The sequence below is a fragment of the Pseudorca crassidens genome, chromosome 10 (assembly GCF_039906515.1).
Source record: "Pseudorca crassidens isolate mPseCra1 chromosome 10, mPseCra1.hap1, whole genome shotgun sequence".
In the NCBI taxonomy this organism is placed as follows: Eukaryota; Metazoa; Chordata; class Mammalia; order Artiodactyla; family Delphinidae; genus Pseudorca; species Pseudorca crassidens.
The window spans coordinates 52,911,406-52,934,540 of record NC_090305.1 but is presented as its reverse complement, the minus strand read 5'-3'; the positions used below and the strand labels follow the sequence as shown (position 1 = coordinate 52,934,540).

At 39.5% G+C, this 23,135-nt stretch overlaps 1 protein-coding gene and 1 non-coding gene across 4 annotated transcripts in view; both read left to right on the top strand.

The window, feature by feature from the left end:
• The window catches only part of GADL1 (glutamate decarboxylase like 1), a 261,431-nt gene that overhangs the window by 177,815 nt on the left and 60,481 nt on the right, over positions 1-23,135 (top strand). For all 3 annotated transcript variants that reach the window (XM_067753583.1, XM_067753582.1, XM_067753584.1), the window contains one exon: positions 12,569-12,658. In XM_067753583.1, the coding sequence (XP_067609684.1) occupies positions 12,569-12,658 (90 nt within the window). The remainder of the gene's footprint in view (positions 1-12,568; positions 12,659-23,135) is intronic.
• LOC137233220 (U6 spliceosomal RNA) lies at positions 4,480-4,586 on the top strand. The gene has a single exon (XR_010947380.1). It is a non-coding gene; the product is annotated as a U6 spliceosomal RNA (small nuclear RNA).

Genomic DNA, 23,135 nt, shown 5'->3' with positions numbered 1-23,135 from the left:
TTGTAAAAAGTAAATTTTGAAACAGTTGGGGAATTTCTAATATGAACTGGTAGGAGTTATCACTGATTTTGTTAGACATGACAATGGCATTATAACTACAGAAGAAAATGTCTGTATTTTCTAGAGATGCATACTTACCATGTAAGGATGAAACAAGAGCTATCTGACTGGATTGAATTTGAGTTTGAATCACCTTTTTTATTTTCTTGAGGTTGCATTACCTCTTTATTTTCTCAAGTTTGAATTGCCTTTTTTATTTCTCTAGCTGTGGGAGGTATAGGTCTTAAGAAAAGTGCTGTACACCTCAGAACTGCACAGTCTTTTGATAGAGCTGAGAGAAAAAGTGACGAGAAAAATGAACTGATTTAAAAGTTATTTATATACCTTCCTAAAGGCTTAAAAATTGAGGGAGGAACCTCTTGCCATCATCTTTAGGGAAATGCAAACATTCACATCCTTGTAATGAAAGTTAAGGTGGATTTTAAGTATTAGGCAGCCTTCTGCCCTGGATATTTTATCTGTGGGAGCCAGATGGCCCCAAAGCAGGGAAGGTGGCTCCTTCAATGGTCCTCCAGCATTCCTACTTATAAGGGATTTTGTATGTGATCTGCATTTGCCTCTTTTCTCTGTATCCATTTAGAGAAATAAAGTAAATTTAGACCTTGAATTTCACATATAAGTGTCAAATTGATTAGCCTCTTTTTGTTAACAAATGCCTTCCTTGCACTGATTAAATATAACCCTAATGCATACTTAAGAGAAGAGATACACAGGTTTGATGAGAGCCCAGGTCTGTAAAACTGCAAGGTTTTCAATTTAGGAAAAAACAAAAGTCTATAATGATATATACGTATATTTCACTGTGAAGCAGATGGCAGTGAGAGTGTTAAGTGGAACATTACAAACAGTAAATGAACACAACCACACAGAGTATCTAGTAGTTGAATATCTTTCCCTGAAAAGAACAAAAGTAATGCATATCTTCTTGAAGATGATTAAAACTTATCATTTCAAAGGAATTCTGCATTATTCATAGGCCCCTGAAAATCCTATCTTTATTTTTCCATGTTGGATCTAAGATCTAATATGTTTTCTTAGCGGTATATACTATCATTCACATGTTTATTTTGATCTCTTGGGAGAGTCCTAATTATTCAACTTTTTGTTTTTCTCTTCCTGAGTTCTGCCTTAGAAAGAGTTATTTAGGTTTCATAGACTTTCTGAGTTACAAAGGATCTTCAAGGACATCTAGTCAACTTCCTGCTCAGTGCAGGAAACTTCTCTTGATAGTTCTTGTAACAGGAAGTCAACTTCTGCCAGAACACTTCCTGTGTAAGAGAATTCACAGTTTATTCCTCTTCCAGGGAGCTCTAAATATTCATATTCTAATACTTACTGGATCCTACTATTAGGATTTGATATGTATCAAGCACATTGCAACTTACAGTTTTTTAAATATAGTTTTTATATAGTTTTATTAGATCATAACAACCTTCTATTTGCTAAATACAGTGCACATCCTTTAATTTTCTTCTTGGACTTCTGCAGCATTTTGCACCATTATCCACTTCTTTCCTGTCTTGGTTCCTTTAACTTTCTTTCCCAGTTTTTCTCCTTTCCATGTGACTTTCTCTTCTAAGTCTCTGTGTGAAGGTCTCTTCATCTGGGGACTGCTTAAATGCTCTCCATTCTTTTGTCTTGGCCCTTTCCTGTGTCCATTTCCCTGAAATGTTTTATCCATGTCTAGAGCTTTGTCATCAATAGTCTCAATAATGTCTCCATCCCTGACTTGTCTCCTCAGCTTCAGTCCTTTGTATATAGGTATGTCCTGGAATTTTCCAGACTCCCACAGTCACCTCAAATTCATCATTTCTAAAGCTGAAGTGTAGCCATTTTCTTTACCAAAATTTTGATAAATTCATTTTCCAGATGAATTTTTGGAACTCTTTTCCATTAGAACTGTGATCCATCTTCTTCTTTTTCATTAGAACTATGATTTATCTAAAGCAAAGTCTCGATGTTGTCTTCACCTATTTCCCTTCTCTACTCCTAAAGCCACCACCTTAGTTCAGGCTCCCCTTACCACTCAGGTTGGTGCTGTCTCCCAACTCATCTGCTGCTTCCAGTCTTAGACCCCTTTATCCCATCTCCACACTGCAGCCACCCTGTGGGCTTTCTAATAAAATGAAATCTGTCCCCTAGACTGAAACTCTCCAGTTGCCTCTGGAATCAAGCCCAGACTCCCCAGCATGGCCAGTGAGGAAGTCCTTTGTGAAAGGATGCCCATCTCTGTTTCCAGCATAACCCCTCTTCAGCACACCCTGCCATCTAGTCATTCCAAGTACTTGCCATCACCCTGAATACACCACCTTCTACCTGTGTACTATTCGCTTTGCCAGGAATATTTCTCGGATTATGAGAAATTTCTTCTTTTAAAATACCCATACCATTGCAGCTTGATTGCCTGTACCTAGCTTTATCACTGCTCTCTGAGTTCCTGGAGATAAGCATAAAATGTAAGTCATGTTTCTCATCCCAATGCCTGGTCCAATATCTAGAACATATAGAAATTTTGAGTTATATTCTGTGTTTAAATCATATGGAATTGAACATTTCAGTTGCCCTTCTTTGGACATGCTATAACTTTTTTATGTTCCCCTTCTAATTTGTAGGCAGAAATTAACACAGTGATGTGTCTCACCCAGTGAAGATTTTCAAGTGGGACTGTTTATCCACTTGAAAACCACATCTTTCTACCAATATAGTTCCAAATAATAGTCACTACACTAGTAGAGTGCCTTCTGTGTGCCAGATGTGGTGGTAAATGTTGGAAATAATCTCTTTACTCATCAAACCAACTCTGTGGGGTAGACAATATAATCTCCATTTTATAGATTAGGAAGCTGAAGCTTAGAGAGTTTGACACTTGTCCAAGCAAAGACCTGGTGAAGTTGGGATTCAAACTGCATCCATGTGACTCCAAAACCCAGGCTTTTTGTGCTACTAAGTGCTGCCTTTGGAATTTTTCAGTAGTCTAATCAGTTACTTAAAACTTGTGAGCTTGAAGTCAGGTAAAATCCATCATGACCCCCTTCTCCATTCTATATTTGCATGATTGATCATTTCAGTCTATGTGCTAGAGTCTACATTTATACTTATTAAAAAGCATACTGCTAGTTTTTATTATTATTAATCATCATCATCGTTGTGATCTAATGATATTTCAGCAACAGAGATGAATTTCTTTTGACAAAGCTCAGTTTTAGAGAATACAAGCTACTGTATCTTGGTGACCACTGACTTTTTTTCCCCCAAGGGTCTCATATTATTTACTCAATAATCCTTGCTGGAATTGACATCAAAGCACTGGCTTTATTTCTTGGAATATATCTCCTTTCTTTCTCTTTGAAAATCAGGATAGAATGAACCCATCTTTTCATTGGTGACACTTCTCTACTTCTCCATGAATTTTTAAAGACGATGACAATGCTTTTACTGCTACAGGTTTTTTGTACCCTTCTCTATCATCCATCTGGTCTAGACACTTGGATTCCCTTTTATGCCTTCTCAATGTTGTGGTGTTAGACAATATGGACTAAATGTGGTCCTAAGACACCCAAGAGGTCAGACTTTTATATATGTATGGAATTAAGTGGCATGTGAATGGTTCTACTCTGAAAATACACTTTACTGCTTTGAAACTACTTGAAGAAAGTCTATATAAAATAAAAGCTACAGAGGCAAAGAGACAGGAAAACTCAAATATGTTCCTAGTGGATATTCAAGGGATGTTTTTTCCAAGTTTTAATAATTTGGGGAATGCCTATAGTAAAGGTATTCCACCAAAGGGAGCATCAAATTTCCTCCAATGAAATGAAATGTCAAAAAGGCTTCACCAGTTTTCAAATATCATAGCACTGGAGCCATACCATTCTAAAAGAGACTGGGCAAAGATATCACAGATTTGTCACTTCCAAAATATCTAAATCGGGCTTCCCTGGTGTTGCAGTGGTTGAGAGTCTGCCTACTGATGCAGGGGACGCGGGTTTGTGCCCCGGTCTGGGAAGATCCCACATGCCATGGAGCGGCTGGGCCCGTGAGCCGTGGCCGCTGAGCCTGCGCGTCCGGAGCCTGTGCTCCGCAACGGGAGAGGCCACAATGAGAGGCCCGTGTACCGCAAAAAAAAAAAAAAAAAGTATATATATATACATATATATATATATATATATATATATATACATACATATATAAACCGAAACTTATTCAAGGAAGAAAATATAAAAGGTGGTTCAAAAGGACTAGGTCCTAACATAATATATAGAGCAGATCTGGTAGCAGATAGAAACTATTACAAAATGATTCATAATGTTGCCATGCAAATGAAAAAGAATGGCTTATTTAATGATGTATTAGGGTCCAATAAAAAGACAAAAACTGCACAGTAATCTGAAGTGGGAAAGTGCAATGTAAAGAATTATCGTGCTTGCTTTAGCAGCACATATATTAAAATTAGAACAATACAGAAAAGATTAGGATGGTCCCTGTGCAAGGATGACATGCAGATCTGTGAAGAGTTCCATATTTTAAAAAAAGAATTATTAACAGTTGATTGGAATCATGGGAGATTGCCTCGCAAGAGACCCTAACAAATACAGAAATAGCAGATACTGTAAAGAACAGACATCACTCCTAGAATGGAGATGGAGCACTGAGCAAGAGGCCACCCCCACCCAGGGCTGAGATCCAGACTAGGTTGGAGAGGGTGCAGTGTGGCTCCCAAGATGACAGGGAAGTCCCCCAAGGTGTCACACAGGTGGGGTCTCTAGGAGTCCACCTCCTGGAGTGCTGGAGGACACTGATATCAGGGCACTGCCATATTTTAGAACTCACTCAAGCCATCCAAGGCAAGGTGCATCGCTGGCAGCCCTCCCTATGAAGTCCCCGGAGGAGAGTGTGCAAGAAAAACCATTTATGGTCATCCTCCTGTGACCAGGCTGCTGTGAAGCCGCCACAGGGCGTGGTGCTGGGGGAAGCTGTCAGGGGCCACTTGCTGCTGGTCACCAAAACTGCTGAAAAGAGCCCCTCCTACTGCAGGAGCCCCATGAGATGAGTGCACGTGACCAGGAGGAGACACCTCTTCCTTCTCCGTGTCCCTCCAGCACCCTCTGGTGATAAAGTCTCCGATTGGACCAGATGGCAAGGAGAAATATTTATAGAGTCCACCTCCATTACTGGAGAACATAAAGAACGGGTGGATTCGGAGCTGAGAAGCAATAAATTGATAACTGACATAAATGGCACCTGGAAAAAAATCTTCGTTGATATAAAGACGGAAATTCCTAGAATCTAGTGACAGATAATAACTGGTTTTTTCTACTTTCTAATCAACAATAGTGACTTTATTTATTCACAAAAAGATTTATTCACATTTTAAACAATTTGAAGGCCAGGACATTCTATTCTAGAGAAACCAAATTAATCATAAATTAGAAAACCAAGTATAAATTGTGTAGATCTGTAAAGACTATTGTAGTTTCATGATAAATGTTTATGGAATTGACTTGAATTACAAAGTACCTTATTTGTTTTTTTATTTTTTTAATCATTTCTTTATTTTTCCCATGTTCAATATTAGTTATCTATCTTATACACATCAGTGTATACATGTCAATCCCAATCTCCCAATTCATCACACCACCACCACCACACCACACCTTCCCCCCTTGGTGTCCATACGTTTGTTCTCTACATCTGTGTCTCTATTTCTGCCTTGCCACCCGGTTCATCTGTACCATTTTTCTAGGTTCCACATATATGTGTTAATATATGATATTTGTTTTTCTCTTTCTGACTTACTTCACTCTGTATAACAGTCTCTAGGTCCATCCATGTCTCTACAAATGACCCAGTTTCGTTCCTTTTTATGGCTGAATAATATTCCATTGTATATTTGTACCACATCTTCTTTATCCATTTGTTTGTTGATGGGCATTTAGGTTGCTTCCATGACCTGGCTATTGTAAATAGTGTTGCAGTGAACATTGGGGTGCATGTGTCTTTTTGAATTATGGTTTTCTCAGGGTATATGCCCAGTAGTGGGATTGCTGGGTCTTATGGTAGTTCTATTTTTTGTTTCTTAAGGAACCTCCATAATGTTCTCCATAGTGGCTGTATCAATTTACATTCCCACCAACAATGCAAGAGAATTCTCTTTTCTCCATACCCTCTCTAGCATTTGTTGTTTGTAGACTTTCTGATGATGCTATTCTAACCAGTGTGAGGTGATACCACATTGTAGTTTTGATTTACATTATCTAGTAATTAGTGATGTTGAGCAGCTTTTCATTTGCCTCTTGACCATCTATATATCTTCTTTGGAGAAATGTCTATTTAGGTCTTCTGCCCATTTTTTGACTGGGTTGTTTGTTTTTTTAATATTGAGCTGCTTGAGCTGTTTATATATTTTGGAGATTAATCCTTTATCTGTTGATTCGTTTGCAAATATTTCCTCCCATTCTGAAGGTTGCCTTTTCGTTTTGTTTCTAGTTTCCGTTGCTGTGCAAAAGCTTTTAAGTTTCCTTAGGTCCCAATTGGTTATTTTTGTTTTTATTTCCATTGCTCTAGGAAGTGGGTCAAAAAAGATCTTGCTGTGATTTATGTCAAAGAGTGTTCTTCCTACGTTTTCCTCTGAGAGTTTTATAGCTTCTGGCCTTACATTTAGGTCTTTAATCCATTTTGAGTTTATTTTTGTGTATGGTGTTAGAGAGTGTTCTAATTTCATTCTTTTACATGTAGTTGTCCAGTTTTCCCAGCACCACTTATTGAAGAGACTGTCTTTCTCCACTGTATATCCTTGCCTCCTTTGTCATAGATTACCTGACCATAGGTGCGTGGGTTTATCGCTGGGCTTTCTGTCCTGTTCCATTGATCTATATTCTTGTTTTTGTACCAGTACCATATTGTCTAGATTACCGTAGCTTTGTAGTGTAGTCTGAAGTCAGGGAGTCTGATTCCTCCAGCTCCACTTTTTTCCCTCAAGATTGCTTTGACTATTTGGAATCTTTTGTGTTTCCCTACAAATTTTAAGATTTTTTGTTCTAGTTCTGTAAAAAATGCCACTGGTAATTTGATAGGCATTGCATTGAATCTGTAGATTGCTTTGGGTAGTATAGTCATTTTCACAATATTCATTCTTCCAATCCAAGAACATGGTATATCTCTCCATTTATTGGTATCATCTTTAATTTCTTTCTCAGTGTCTTATAGTTTTCTGCATACAGGTCGTTTGTCTCCCTAGGTAGGTTTATTCCTAGGTATTTTATTCTTTTTGTTGCATTGGTAAATGGGAGTGTTTCCTTAATTTCTCTTTCAGATTTTTCATCATTCGTGTATAGGAATGCAAGAGATTTCTGTGCATTAATTTTGTATCCTGCTACTTTACCAAAATCATTGATTAGCTCTAGTAGTTTTCTGGTGGCATCTTTAGGATTCTCTATGTGTAGTATCATGTCATCTTCAAACAATGACAGTTTCACTTCTTCTTTTCCGATTTGGATTCCTTTTATTTCTTTTTCTTCTCTGATTGCTGTAGCTAGGACTTCCAAAACTATATTGAATAGTAGTGGAGAGAGTGGACATCCTTGTCTTGTTCCTGATCTTAGAGGAAATGCTTTCAGTTTTTCACGATTGAGAATGATGTTTGCAATGGGTTTGTCATGTATGACCTTTATTATGTTGAAGTATGTTTCCTCTATGCCCATTTTCTGTAGAGTTTTTATCATAACTGGGTGTTGAATTTTGTCAAAAGCTTTTTCTGCATCTAATGAGATGATCATATGTTTTTTATTCAATTTGTTAATATGGTGTATCACATTGATTGATTTGCATATATTGAAGAATCCTTGCATCCCTGGGATAAATCCCACTTGGTCATGGTGTGTGATCCTTTTAATTTGTTGTTGGATTCTCTTTGCTAGTATTTTGTTGAGGATTTTTGCATCTATGTTCATCAGTGATATTGGTCTGTAGTTTTCTTTCTTTGTGACATCCTTGTCTGGTTTTGGTATCAAGGTGATGGTGGCCTCGTAGAAGGAGTTTGGGAGTGTTCCTCCCTCTGCAGTTTTTGGGAAGAGTTTGAGAAGGATGGGTGTTAGCTCTTCTCTAAATGTTTGATAGAATTCGCCTGTGAAGCCATCTGGTCCTGGACTTTTGTTTGTTGGAGGATTTTTAATCTCAGTTTCAATTTCATTACTTGTGATTGGTCTGTTCATATTTTCTATTTCTTCCTGGTTCAGTCTTGGAAGGTTATACCCTTCTATGAATTTGTCCATTTCTTCCAGGTTGTCCATTTTATTGGCATAGAATTGCTTGTAGTAGTCTCTTAGGATGCTTTGTATTTCTGCGGTGTCTGTTGTAACTTCTCCTTTTTCATTTCTAATTTTATTGATTTGAGTCCTCTCCCTCTTTTTCTTGATGAGTTTGGCTAATGGTTTATCAATTTTGTTTATCTTCTGAAAGAACCAGCTTTTAGTTTTATTGATCTTTGCTATTGTTTTCTTTGTTTCTGATTCATTTATTTCTGCTCTGATCTTGATGATTTCTTTCATTCTGCTCACTTTGGGTTTTGTTTTTTCTTCTTTCTCTAGTTCCTTTAGGTGTAAGCTTAGATTATTTATTTGAGATTTTTCTTGTATTTTGAGGTAGGCTTGCATAGCTATAAACTTCCCTCTTAGTACTGCTTTTGCTGCATCCCATAGGTTTTGGATAGTTGTGTTTTCATTGTCATTTGTCTCTAGGTATTTTTTGAGTTCCTCATTGATTTCATCAGTGATCTCTTGGTTATTTAGTAACGTATTGTTTAGCCTCCACGTGTTTGTGTTTTTTACATTTTTTTCCCAGTAATTCATTTCTAATCTCATAGCGTTGTGGTCAGGAAAGACGCTTGATATGATTGCAATTTTCTTAAATTTACTGAGGCTTGGTTTGTGACCCAAGATGTGATGTATCCTGGAGAATGTTCCTTGTGCACTTGAGAAGAAAGGGTAATCTGCTGTTTTTGGATGGAATGTCCTATAAATATCAATTAAATCTATCTGGTCTATTGTGTCATTTAAAGTTTCTGTTCCCTTATTTATTTTCATTTTGGATCATCTGTCCATTGGTGTAAGTGAGGTGTTAAAGTCCCCCACTATTATTATGTTATTGTCGATTACCTCTTTTAGAGCTGTTAGCAGTTGCCTTATGTATTGAGGTGTTCCTATGTTGGGTGCATATATATTTATAATTGTTATGTGTTCTTCTTGGATTGATCCCTTGAGCATTATGTAGTGTCTTTCCTTGTCTCTTGTAACATTCTTTAAAGTCTGTTTAATCTGATATGAGTATTGCTACTCCAACTTTCTTTTGATTCCCATTTGCATGGAATATCTTTTTCCATCCCCTCACTTTCAGTGTGTATGTGTCCCTAGGTCTGAGGTGGGTCTCTTGTAGATGGCATATTTATGGGTCTTGTTTTTGTATCCATTCAGCAAGCCTGCATCCTTTGGTTGGAGCATTTAATCCATTCACGTTTAAGGTAATTATTAATATGTATGTTCCTATGACCATTTTCTTAATTGTTTTGGGTTTGTTTTTGTAGGTCCTTTTCTTCTCTTGTGTTTCCCACTTAGAGAAGTTCCTTTAGCATTTGTTGTAGAGGTGGTTTGGTGGTGCTGAATTCTTTTAGCTTTTGCTTGTCAGTAAAGCTTTTGATTTCTCCATCAAATCTGAATGAGATCCTTGCTGGGTAGAGTTATCTTGGTTGTAGGTTCTTCCCTTTCATCACTTTAAGTATATCATGCCACTCCCTTGTGGCTTGTAGGTTTTCTGCTGAGAAACCAGCTGTTAACCTTATGGGAGTTCCCTTGTATGTTATTTGTCCTTTTTCCCTTGCTGCTTTGAAGAATTTTTCTTTTTCTTTAATTTTTGCCAATTTGATTACTATGTGTCTCAGCATGTTTTTCCTTGGGTTTGTCCTGTATGGGACTCGCTGTGCTTCCTGGACTTGGGTGGCTATTTCCTTTCCCATGTTAGGGAAGTTTTCGACTATAATCTCTTCAAATATTTTCTCGGGTCCTTTCTCTCTTCTCCTCTGGGACCCCTATAAAGCGAATGTTGTTGCATTTAAGGTTGTCGCAGATGTCTCTTAGGGTGTCTTCATTTCTTTTCATTCTTTTTTCCTTATTCTGTTCCGTGGCAGTGAATTCCACCATTCTGTCTTCCAGGTCACTTATCCGTTCTTCTGCCTCAGTTATTCTGCTATTGATTCCTTCTAGTGTAGTTTCATTTCGGTTATTGTATGGTTCATCTCTGTTTGTTTGTTCTTTAATTCTTCTAGATCTTTGTTAAACATTTCTTGCATCTTCTCGATCTTCGCCTCCATTCTTTTTCCGAGGTCCTGGATCATCTTCACTATCATTTTTCTGAATTCTTTTTCTGGAAGGTTGCCTATATCCACTTCATTTAGTTGTTTTTTGGGGTTTTTTTCTTGTTCCTTCATCTGGTACATAGCCCTCTGCCCTTTCATCTTGTCTATGTTTCTGTGAATGTGGTTTTTGTTCTGCGGGCTGCAGGATTGTAGTTCTTGCTTCTGCTGTCTGCCCTCTGGTGGATAAGGCTATCTAATAGGCTTGTGTAAGTTTCCTGATGGGAGGGACTGGTGGTGGGTAGAGCTGGGTGTTGCTCCAGGTGGGCAGAGCTCAGTAAAACTTTAATCTGCTTGACTGCTGGTGGGTGGGGCTGAGTTCCCTCCCTGTTGGTTGTTTGACCTGAGGCAACCCAACGCGGGAGCCTACCTGGGCTCTTTGGTGGGGCTAATGACAGACCCTGGGAGGGCTCACGCCAAGGAGTACTTCCCAGAACTTCTGCTGCCAGTGTCCTTGTCCCTACGGTGAACCACATCCACTGCCCGCCTCTGCAGGAGACCCTCCAACACTAGCAGGTAGGTCTGGTTCAGTCTCCTATGGAGTCACTGCTCCTTCCCCTGGGTCCCAATGTGCACACTACTTTGTGTGTGCCCTCCAAGAGTGGAGTCTCTGTTTTCCCCCGTCCTGTCGAAGTCCTGCAATCAAATCCCACTTAGCTTTAAAGTCTAATTCTCTAGGAATTCCTCCTCCTGTTGCCGGACCCCCAGGTTGGGAAGCCTGACGTGGGGCTCAGAACCTTCACTCCAGTTGGTGGACTTCTGTGGTATAAGTGTTCTCTAGTCTGTGAGTCACCCACCCAGCAGTTATGGGATTTGATTGTACTGTGATTGCACCCCTCCTACTGTCTCACTGTGGCTTCTCCTTTGTCTTTGGATGTGGGGTATCTTTTTTGGTGAGTTCCAGTGTCTTCCTGTCGATGATTGTCCAGCAGCTAGTTGTGATTCTGGTGTTTTCACAAGAGGGAGTGAGAGCACATCCTTCTGGTCCGCCATCTTGGTTCCTCATCTGTTTGTTTGTTCTTTCTGTAGCTCCTTTTCTTTCTTTTAGTCAAATTCAATAAGCCTGTTACAAACTTCAAATGTGAAGGGATGATCAGATCAAGAGCTTACCTTGTTGAGCTTGAATGTTTTGGGCTATCAGTTGTAATTTAAAATCCACTAAAATCAAAACTCTTTATAGTACCAGTTTTGATTTTAAGATGTGAGGTTATAGCTGTTTCTTCTCTGTGAAATACTTTGAAACTTTATACTGACAATGGAGCATAACTTGGTTATTGAGAACTATTATAACACCAGGTATTACCTACAAACTGTTTGTGGTGGGAAAATGGCAGTCATTTCAAAAACTGTCAGCATGAAAAATCAGATGAGGAAGGTGCTGAGTGGGTGGGCATGACCCAGCATGACCCAGTTCTTCAGCCATTTCTATGATGGACTTATTCAGGTCTGGGTGTTCTGAGCGCAGGTGCTGAGAGTCTTCATTTTGAGCAAGCCATCTAGCAGACTCACACCCTTCCTGATACTGATACTTGAGAGCCAGTAGTCAAACTGATGGCCTTTTTTTTCCTTCTGATGCTGTATTGGCCAGGGTCACAGCAGGGCTGGTTAAGTGGAGCCCAAGTACATCATATGTTACCGACTCACAGGTAATTGGGGATTTTGTATTTGTCAAGTGTAGCAGGTAATAGAAGACAACTTTGGCCACCTTAAGTAGAGAAGAAATTATTGGAACGATATGGTGGTGTGAGATATAACTTAAGGATTAGGGTTGAAGAGGGATGAACCACGGTATCTCTAGGTATATATGTATCAGATGCTAACTAATGGTTAGTTAGAGCTGGGATGAGTTAGCTTCAAACTTCATTATGTTTATTTTTGATCTTGTGCACATTCCTTACCCAGAGGGGAGAGCACTCTCTGGCTGCACCCAACTGAGAAGAAAATTTCTCAATAAGCTGTTATCAAAAGTAAGGCTGAACGGATGTCTAATCTATCAGATTCTGATGTTATCAACGTAAGACACACATGATGACTCAAAGAAACTAGCTAAGAGTTGAATTGCATTCTAAGATTAATTAAAAACTTTCAAACTTTCTTCATCTTCAGCCTGAATATGCCAATGTTTGCTTTTGGTACATTCCACCGAGCCTCAGAGAGATGGAGGAAGGACCTGAATTCTGGGCAAAACTTCATTTGGTGAGTGATAAGCATATTGCATTTTTTCCTTTGGATGAAATAGATTCAATGCCCATTGTCTATTGATCCTATAAATGATTTGGTACCTGCAAGAACTTCTTGAGGATCTAGAGAGGTTGTTCTTAGTATATTAAAAGTTAATGACATGCCAAACAGTTGTGAGCATTTGTTAAAATAAATCAAGATACTTGACACACACATATTCAAAATAATTGTGCTGTTTGCAAGAGAATGGTAGAATTTATCAGAAGTTCTAATTCACAGTGCACTTCAGAGCACATGATCTGGTAATGGTTAATGTCGTATGATGAATGGCTTCTTCCTTAAACTCTGCTGGTGCATGTCTGTGACTGCTTGCATCACTTCACTAGCAGATAATGTTAAAGTCTAAATCTGGTACCCTTTGTGAGTGTGAGACTTTCTCTTCTTTCCACCAAGGGGCTTATGTGATAAAAAAGAAAAGAAATGTCAGCAATGAATTTCAATTGATCATTGAACTAAATGTGACTTGCAAACCCCTCCTTACCCTCAGTGTGGAAATCAATGATAGTTTTAACAGCTTTGATAGGTGATAGCCCTTCTCCTTGCCCTCTAGAAGAAAAGGAAAAACTTGCCAGTCATGCAAGGGACAGACATTTAGCACTCACTGTGCCAGGCACTGGAGATATAAACATCAAAGAGACTTGGTCCCTGCCCTGGGAAACTCATATTCTAGGAGACAAATGAGTAAAGAGATCATCACCAGGTAACTAGTAGGTGCCTAGATGAAGAGAAACCCTGTAAAGGCAGAGAGAAAGGATATCTACCCCAAAGTGTGACACTAGATTGGAGTCTTGGACAATAAGTAGGTGTGAGTCGGTGACAACTGTGAAGAAGTGGGTTCCAGGAAGAATCACAACATCATGGCCCAGAGGCTAAGAGGGGAGGGTGTGATCGAAGACCACAGTGGGGCAGGGGACAGTGCTAGGAGTAGGACAAGAGCAGCAGGCACGGGAGCGCACGGAGGCCTCATCTTCCATGACAGGTGCTTGGAATTTGTGCCTAGTTAGGTAGAGGTGGGAAGACCATGGCCTTTAAGTCATAGCCACCTGGATCCTCACCTGCAGCATCTTCTTTAGCCTTAGGCCAGTTTCTGTTTATTCATGGCTCATTTAGCCTCCTTCAAGGTAGCACAATACATACTCAATATATAAATGTCTTACCTCTTGTTAAACCTGAGGTCAGGCAGCAGAGATGGGGAGAGATGGACAGAGTTACCTGTGCCTTTGCCTAGACAAACACTCCATTGGCCATATCAGGCAGTTAGCATGGTCCTTGGATCTGGTTTGTCTTTTTGTCACACAATGTAAATGAGAAAGTGCTAAAGAATACATTTCAGATGGTAAGTGACTCAAAAAGAAACAACGTGAGAATTTAATGGTGATGTTTCCAGGGACATTTTGCACTTTGATGGAATGCATCAGGCATTGTTTGGTGATGTTGAGAAGGATATGGCTGCCATCCTTCTCACTTTCTGATTGTTAAGAAAAGCAACCGAGGAGGTGATATTTGTGTTTTATGGACTCAATACTGTTGCATGGACACGGATCAGGATAAGTAAATAGTCTCTTTATGTTTGGGGATACTATGGACTCACTCTTCCATTGTTTAAAGAAATATTTACATTATCTAGTCTCAGAAAATTTGAAATTGAGGATGGGTATATAAGCTAAAATCAGATAAATCAGCATATAATACACTTTTAATCTTAACTGGAGATCAAATATGAATCAGGACAGTCTCTTCTCTCCCCAGTATTCTCCAGCATCAGTTCTCTCATGATTGACATACATGATTCTCCATCCCTTCATTTTGGAAACACTTTTCTGCCATGGAAAAGTGAACCATGGGGCCCTTGCCCAGTCTAATATCATATTATTTTAATTGTTCTGGTTGCTTCTGATTCCTAAACATGTATGCTGCAGATGAATCATCATTGGTTCTGTCTTAGTTTCCTTTTATCCTCTCTCTTGGCATGGGTGTGTGTGCATGAATTTGGCAAGGAAGGGAGGCATATATATCTGTTGTTGATCTATGTGGTTTCATGCTTACTGTAGTATAAGAATGCAAGTATATGATTTATAACCTGGAGTGTACTTAAAGCACACTTGAAATTTGTTTTAGGATTTATCTTGGATGGAGAATCACAAACAAATAAATAAACCGAATAAGGCTTCGCCCCTCCAATTCAGACTCATGTCAGGCGGAGCTGTCAGATTTCAGAATCAGTGGTGTGATAAGTCTTCCCTTTGGCAGCAGGAGGGGAGCAGGATTATTTCATAAAGAACCTGGAGTTTGGGTGTGTGTGTGTGTGTGTGTGTGTGTGTGTGTGTGTGTGTGTGTGTGTGTTTGTGTGTGTGTTTGTATATATGTGTGCGCGCACACACGTGAGACTGTTTTTGAGAACACAGTCACTCTGCTGTCTACTGATGCTGTGACAGCCCCTCTCTGACACTGTGTTCAACCACCGAGTTCCAGCAACTCCTTTTTTTAAAATGTCCTCCATGAAAGTTCTTCTTTTTGGTTTTTTCAGGCATTGCAGCATTCTGGGTCTTCATTAGTTCCCTGCCCAGGTTGTACTCACTTCTTTTCTGGTCTCTGCCTCCTGTTTATTTTCCTTCCTCTCCGCACAGTCGTACCTGCAGCCCTGTTTTATCTTGTCATTTTCCTGCTGGAAGCCTCCAAATTACACTCGCAGCTTTCAACCCAATCGACCAATGACCACTGTTTATAATAAATGCTGTTAAATGTTCTCTTTATTCTCCTAAGATGAAACCAATAGAAAATAGGACCTACCTACACGGAATTTTGTAAAAGGCAATAGAAGGCCTTACATGTCATATGAAGGAAAAATAATCTTTATAATAAAGATATGTATTTCATTACATAAACGTTTGGCATGACAATATTAGAAGACACAAGGAAGTGATAAGATGCTCACACATCCTCTTAGAATCACTGTGAATGTGAGCCATCTTCAAACGCAGACTCTTAGAAGTAGGCGATGTTGCTGATGCCAATAATAGGAATGGGGTGATGTTAGTGACATAATTTTAAAAATGCACAAAATAAGTTTTTTTAAGGATGGATTTAAAATATTTAATTATTCAGAGATGCTCTAATCTTTTTTTCTTATACCAAAGGGATTGTCTTGTTTGGAGACCATGTTTATACCATAGTCAAATCAATTAGTTTGCAAACTAATTTCTCTCATGACTTGCTCCCAGACATAGTATATAATTTGTCTTCCCTTCCTACTTCTCTTTTTCTCTCTCCTTATCTCCTTACTGAAACACCTACACTATCTGCACTGATTTCAAGTTCAGAGACGTTGCCCCTGGGGTCCACAGTGAGAACTTCAGCAGGGTTCCCAGGGCTTCCTGAAAGCTGCCTGCTCTGTGGTCGAGGCAGACTTCACTCGCTAAGGTGGCTGCCCCAAATAAGATTATGTATATTTGTTTCTTCTCCCTTGGTGATCAGGTATGAAGGGCGAGGGAGTCAGGGAGAGAGGGCAAAGATAAAGCTGAAAGCATAAGACCCAGAGAATGTAATTTAAAATTTCATCAGTTTGTTTTATTTCATCATTACTCAATGTTCTGATGCAGAAGATTTCCTCTTTTGTCGACATTTCATAAACAGTCCTGCATTCCACCAACATAATTTACATTCTTAAAAGTAATTACCAAGGTGTCTCTTTGTACTTAAGCATGGTCATTTCAACTTTTTTTTCATTCACTGGCCTGCAGATTTGTGACTAATGTTAGACATTTATAATAGGCTCATTTCTCCTCGACAGTAGGCAAAGAATAAATCTTTTAGAAACTACTAGATGGGTTTGTTGTTTTGCTTATTTGGTGATATAACTTGATATGGTATTCCAAATATCTTTGGAGAGAATCTAGTGTTCTCCCTGGCGGGTTTCTGATGAACAGCACTTGAAGATGAGACAGCGTAGACTGGGTAGGGTTGTGTGCTTTCAAGGATGCCCACTTTCTGGGTTTGGATCAGGGAGGGCCTCAGTGCCCCTGGCTGTGCTTCACTTGTTTCCGCTGTGTGTGTGTATGTGCATGTGTGTTCACATGAGTGCATATGAGTCCATACACATTTTGAGGTCTTCTATGTATTTTGAGGACTTTGATTCTGATTTTCTTTCCCTCATCATCTGTAACATTTGCTTAGCAAGCACTCGTTTTTGGATTGTGAAAAAAAACCCCGTTTCTTTAAAGGTGTGACAGTGTTTTGTTTTGTTTTTTTAATTTTCAAAGATGAGTTTCTTTTTTAACCCTGTAATATAGAAATTATAACATCTTCAAAAATCCTGTTTGCTAGTGGATATCCCTCATTTTAAAGCTCTACTTTAAAAAAATTATATTTAAGGAGAATGTAATATAGAAGTATCTTAAAATAAAATATTTCTGAGTGTGACTTGAGACTCTCTCCTTCTGATGATGGCTGGGATGTCGATTTTGAAAATGCTTAATGTACTAAATACTTAAGGTACTATTTCTTGCAGATACTATATTCTCTTTCCCCAAATTATTAAGACCTGAGATAAAATGCTGTTCTTTTAACTATTCTCTCAGGGAGAGATGTTATTTTCTACAATCTGTCAGATATTCTACTAGCTGTAATCAGTTTCTTCTGTGTCATTAAGGGTCAAGGAGCTTCTTAAGTAAGTCCTGTGTGTCTGGCCTTCCTCAGAAATCAGCTGAGGAAGCTGGGTGTCCCTTCTGTTGAAGGACATGGGATACTCTGTCTTATAGCTTTTATGCCCATCTCTCTTCCCCAGTTGTTTACTACTTTAGAAAGTAGAGCTTTCTAAATAGCTCTACTCCATTGGATCAATAAAATTTCAAGCATTAAGATTCCAACAGCATCCTTGTTGGATATGCGTGTACTATGGGGAAGTTCACATGAGTTGACCTTTGTATTCAACAACACCTTTCAACATGTAGAATACATTTGCCAAATTGGTGTTGTTAATTTATTTCATATGTTGCCTTTTAGTCTTTTAAACATTATTTTCAGACACATAGAGAGGAATTTCCATGGATAGTTACTTGAATCCCCAAGGAAGCCAGACAAGTCCAGATGTCCTCAACAAAGAGTTATTTTTTTCTTTCCTTTATTTTTCTCCCCTAAGTTTATTGACTGTGCAAGAAGTTCTAAACTTGGAATGATCTATTGAAAGTTAAAATTGAGCAAAATGAAGCTGGGTGTCTCTGCAGGCTGGGGCTGAACTGTCCTGGACCTGAGGTCAGGACAGGACTGGGTCTGAGAGGAATGTCCATGGGTGTGGCTTCCTGTAGCTCACTCACACCAGCGCACACTCCATGGGGCACTCAAGATAGCAGTAATGGGAAATGAGGCCAAAGAACATAGCTAAAGCTGCATTTCACAAGTATCTTTTTGTGCCTTGGGTTTACTCTTTAGCACACAAGCAACGAGTCTACTTGATGCCAGGAGTATGGCTGGCCTTGTCTGTAACATTTGCATAAGAACCAAGTTAATCACTTAAGTACAACAGTTTCTTCAATCTCTGCTCAAATCTTCAGGCCCATCTGAAATAATTCTGATTTCCAGATCTATCAGAGTGCAAATTGAAGAAATGCAGAAGCTTAATCTGTTTCATGGAACACTTACCACTGTACCCTGAGTATAATTTTATTTAGTTCACTCAGTCAGGAGTTACAGACTCAAAACCTATAGAAGCTAGGCCAGTAGCATACATGAGGGAAGTAGACGGGGCATAACACAATAGGGAGTGGTGGGGACTGTGGACAACTGGAAAGCAGTGGCCCCAGCTAAAGGGGGCAGCCTCTACTCAGCTCCTAATGATGGCTGCCATGTGGAAATGCAGGTCTGGGTTGCCAGGTCTTCTTATTTTTAAAGAGATGCTAGATTTATAGAAATTTATGTAAACCGTCCTTTGCTTTTAATGTTTTAAATGTTGGCAAGTGAAAAATTACTAAGGTTGACGGGTTCTGGCCTTCAGGCTTTTAGTTTGCAGCTCTTACCTAAATCCATTAATGCCCTATCACCTGTTTCTCTTTATGTGTCACCAGAAGCTCCTTGAGATGAGGGTGTGCCCGTCTTCGTCTTTGTTGCCCCAGGGCAGCTAATCTGATGGCCAGTCCCGGCCCGCATCAACTTTGAGAGATGTCCAAGTTCTGTGTCATCTACCAGAAAAAGAAAACTCACTGTTGCATGCTGTCAGACTTGTAAATGGGGTTTTAAGAACTGTGGTCTTGTGGTCAGTGCGGCAATACAATTAGGATATACGGGTGTTTGCTGTTCTTGTGTTTTCTCCTTTCCCTGTCCTGAGCACTGGACCTGGCCTCTGGGCTCCATGCTTCTCTTGAGGCTTCTGTAGCCTTGAAGACATCTGTCTTCCTAGATTTTCTGAAAGCCTCAGCTGGCCAGAGATGAAACCCATAGAGGAAGGCGAGGAGTCTGGAGGCAGAGAGGCAGGCACAGGAGAGAGGAGCAGAAAGGGGCGTGCTGGAGACAAGAGCTCTAAAGATAAGGATGAATTCCAGCTTCTCTTCTCTGAGTGCCCTAAGGAGGTGTGTGTGTGTGTGTGTGTGCGCGCGCGCGCGCGTGTGTGTTTGTATGTGTGTGTTCCAGGTGATGGAATGTCTGCCCATTCCTAACAAGTTACAGACTATCAAGGGATCATGTTTGTTCAGACCATAAGCATTTCACATATTGAACCAATGACCTAAATGTTAGCCCTGGATGAGACCCCCAAGAACCTCTGGAGGACCCAATGAGGCTGTGGGAGCCATAATAATGACTGAAATTGACTTTTAACCTGACCTAGTAGGATAGCGGCTTGAGGCTGGATTTAATTTTATTTAAAGGATATAAAGTACTGTGACATTTCTTGCACACCTGAGCGAAATTCATATCCATTAAGGAATTTCTCTGGACTTGATGCAATATTTATTGTTGCAAAACAAAGAATGGATCCTGTGCTGAAAGAAAAAATATATATATATTTTTTTGCATGCTGTCTTTGAAGTCCCTTTGCCAGTACCAAACCTGCCCCCTGGTGGCACTTTTGCTCATTTTTCCTTTCCTTGCTGGGAAGTGACACTAAATGCTGACTGAATAAATGCGGTTATAAAATGTTACAGAATTACAGCATCACTGGGGTCAGGGCTTCTGGATTCTGCCAAACCAAGAGCAGCTCACCTGAGTGAGGAATTCTCAAAGGATAAAATTGACCTGTGTGTCTTCACTTCAAACGTGTTTCTTGTTGCTCTTTCTTCGTCTTCACTCCTCGTTTCCAGGGCAAACTCCTCTGTGCTTACCTTTGCGTCTGCTGTCTGGACTTCATCCCACCTGCAGTCTTACCACTCACTTCCCTCTCCTTCTCTGCCCTCCCACCCTCTCTTCTACTTACTTCTCTCTCTCACTCCTTCTCACATTTTCCTTCTTCTTTTTTCTCTAATATATTGCTCCCCTCCAATGATAAGCACATCCAGGCTCTGACAACCTTAAAGGAAATAATTTTATGATTTTTCTCTTAATACTGTTGTCCCCTCAAGATACATCCCTGTCTCTTTCTCCATCCCTTTGGACTAAACTTATGAAAATAATAGCTTAAAGTGTCTCACCCTGAATAATAGTCTGTGTCATAGTTTATAAAACCATTCCCATAATTTGGGGTGTTCGGGTTGTTTCCAACATTTCCCCTTTGTGAGCAGTAACAAATGACCATCTCCATCCCCAATCCACTTTTGCTTTTATTATTTCCAGAAGATAAAGTGCTCGGTATGTAATTGCTGATTATAGAAATCATTGTGGTTTGGAGCCTGACTCTGGCTGTGTATTGGGATACTGATTTTTAAGAAGGTTGCATTCCACCAGTAAGCAACCAGTACACAGCCTTCCGTCTAACTGGGGCAACACTGGGTGTTGCCTGCTTGGGGGGGAATGTTATTTAGAAAGGGGAAAAAATACTATCTTAAGTTTGTTTTGCTTTTATTGTATTAGTTGTTGGTGGTTTGAACCACTTTCTATTTTTTTCTTTACTGATGGTGCTTCTCTGTGTATCCATTGTTTTTTCTTATCTTACATGTTTGTATTTTGAGGTCTGATGGTTTCCTTATAAATTTGAATGAGGATATATATAGTTTGAGTTTTAAAGCCCTTTTTGTCAGATGGAATGCAAATAATGCCCTTAGTATAATGTGCTTTTTATTTTAGTCTTGCTGTTTTTTCATTGTACAGAAGTTTTAAATTTTTTATGTATTCAGATCTGTCAGTCCTTTCCTTCATGATTTATTCCACTGCTTCAAAGCTGAAGTTATTGTTCTTTCACAAATCTGGTAAATATTCTGTTCCATCTCCTGCTGGTTTTTCTGTCATTGCATTTTTTTTTTTTTTTTGTATTTAACTCAATTCATGTGGAGGCTATTTTTGTGTACAGTGTAAAATATGTATCTAACCTGATCAGTTCACCCCAATTATTATCCAGTTATTCCAATTTGATTTATTTAATAATTCTTCCTAACACTTTTTATTATGGGAAGCTTGTGTTATCACGTGTTACACTTTTTAAAACACTTTAGTCTATTTCTGGATTTTCCAATCTGTTCTATTGATCTGTGTTTCTGTTTTTGTGTCAGGAACAAAAGGTTTTAAATGGTGTTGCTTTATAATGAGTTCTCAAGGCTGCTAAAATATCACCCTTCTGGTTCTTTTTTAAAAGAGCATTCTTTAACATTACATTTAAAATTTTTTGTACGGATTGTAGAACTTTTTTTTAGTTAAAGACATCTTGTTAGGATTTTTATCAGAGTTTAAAATCATTGAATCTGGAGTTAAATAAATAATACCTTTGCTGCCACTGGCTGTGTAACCATGGACAAGTTACTTAAAGTCCCTTTACCTCCTCTTTTTCCTCAATAGCGTGGGGATAATAAAAAGCACCTATCTTAAAGGGTTTTGATAGGGTTGAATGGCATAATCCAGGTACAGTGTCTGGCACAGAGTAAGTTCATTAAATATTATCTTGCATTATTATTAATCCTGTTTCCTCATTTTTGAAGGACCATATGAGCCTTAAATGTCTTCTTCATGCCTTTTTGCTTATCCCCCTTCAAATTACCTTAAATACTATTACAACAGTAAACTTTCTAAAATACAATCCTGATCATGTCACTCCTTATGTTTCCCTTTGTCCCAAAGGAAAGAGTCCGCAAACATTCAGGGACTGCGGAGATATGATTTAACTCAGCCTCCACGCCCTGTCTCCTGCTAACCCTCTTCATGTACAGTTTTCTCCTGGAGGCCCCAGAGATACGTACTTGTTTCCTCCTCTGAAGTACTATGACTATGACCTAGTCTTCTCGAAGCCTCTTATAGCTTTCAACCTAATATAGTATAGGGAATCTGGGGGTCTGAGTCGACCTTCAATTAGGCTGGCAACACCTCAACTTGCCCAGAAGGCATTTCCTGACACTTGAGTATGAGTACCCTTTCCATATACTCCTGTGACATCTTTGCTACCCTGTCTTCGCTGTTACCGTAAGATAGCAGCATTTGGGGTGGGGAATGGAAAAGATGGTGGCAAGCCAGGGAGGAGGGGAGTAGGCGGTGAGAAGTCACCCATTGCAGGAAATAGCTGATGGATTTTAGCCAAGGAAGATGCATTGATAACCCCTGTTATCAACAAAGATTCACTTATTTGTACTGATGACACTGTTGATGGAGGGGAGATGAAGAAAGTGGGCAGCATGTCCCACTGGGGTTGGCCATATTTGAGCTTCAATATCCCAAGCCAGGCTAGCATAGAGCCCTTGAAGCTCTATACTGGAGCAAAATGAAAATGCAGAGCCCTTTGTTCCAAAATTATCAAGAATTTCAAGATGGTGACAGCACGGGGCTCTTCCATACCCAGGGCCCTATGCAGCTACACTGGTTGCACACTTACGAGGTCAGCCTGGTTGTATACTCATGTGGTGTGAGTGTTTAATAAGGGGAAAGTTGCTAGTGTTACTATTTCTTTGCATTTTCTCACGCTGGTCTCACACGGTAGATGCACAATAAATGTTTGCTAAATGAACGAATCGGTGAGCAAAGACATGGCCTGATGGATTACCCTTTGGGTGACTGACTCTCGTGCTTATAGTGGTTTCCTAGAGACATCAGTTGTTCTTACCTTTCTTGCCCATCAACTCACCCATAGAAGTTTTAAAAACTAAGAGTGCTCATTCTCAGAGTGTGATTGGGTTGGTCTGGAGTGAAGCGCTGGGATCATCTTTTTTATCTGGTTTCTGATATGCAGGAAGGACTGGGAACCATCACATCTTATGAATGATCTGTGTAAGGGATTCTCAGGATGAGGGCAGCTTAATAATGAAGATATCGTGAGGAGATAAATTGGAGGAGGCCACCTCCTCTGTCTCTATGTGAATCTAGCAGGGTT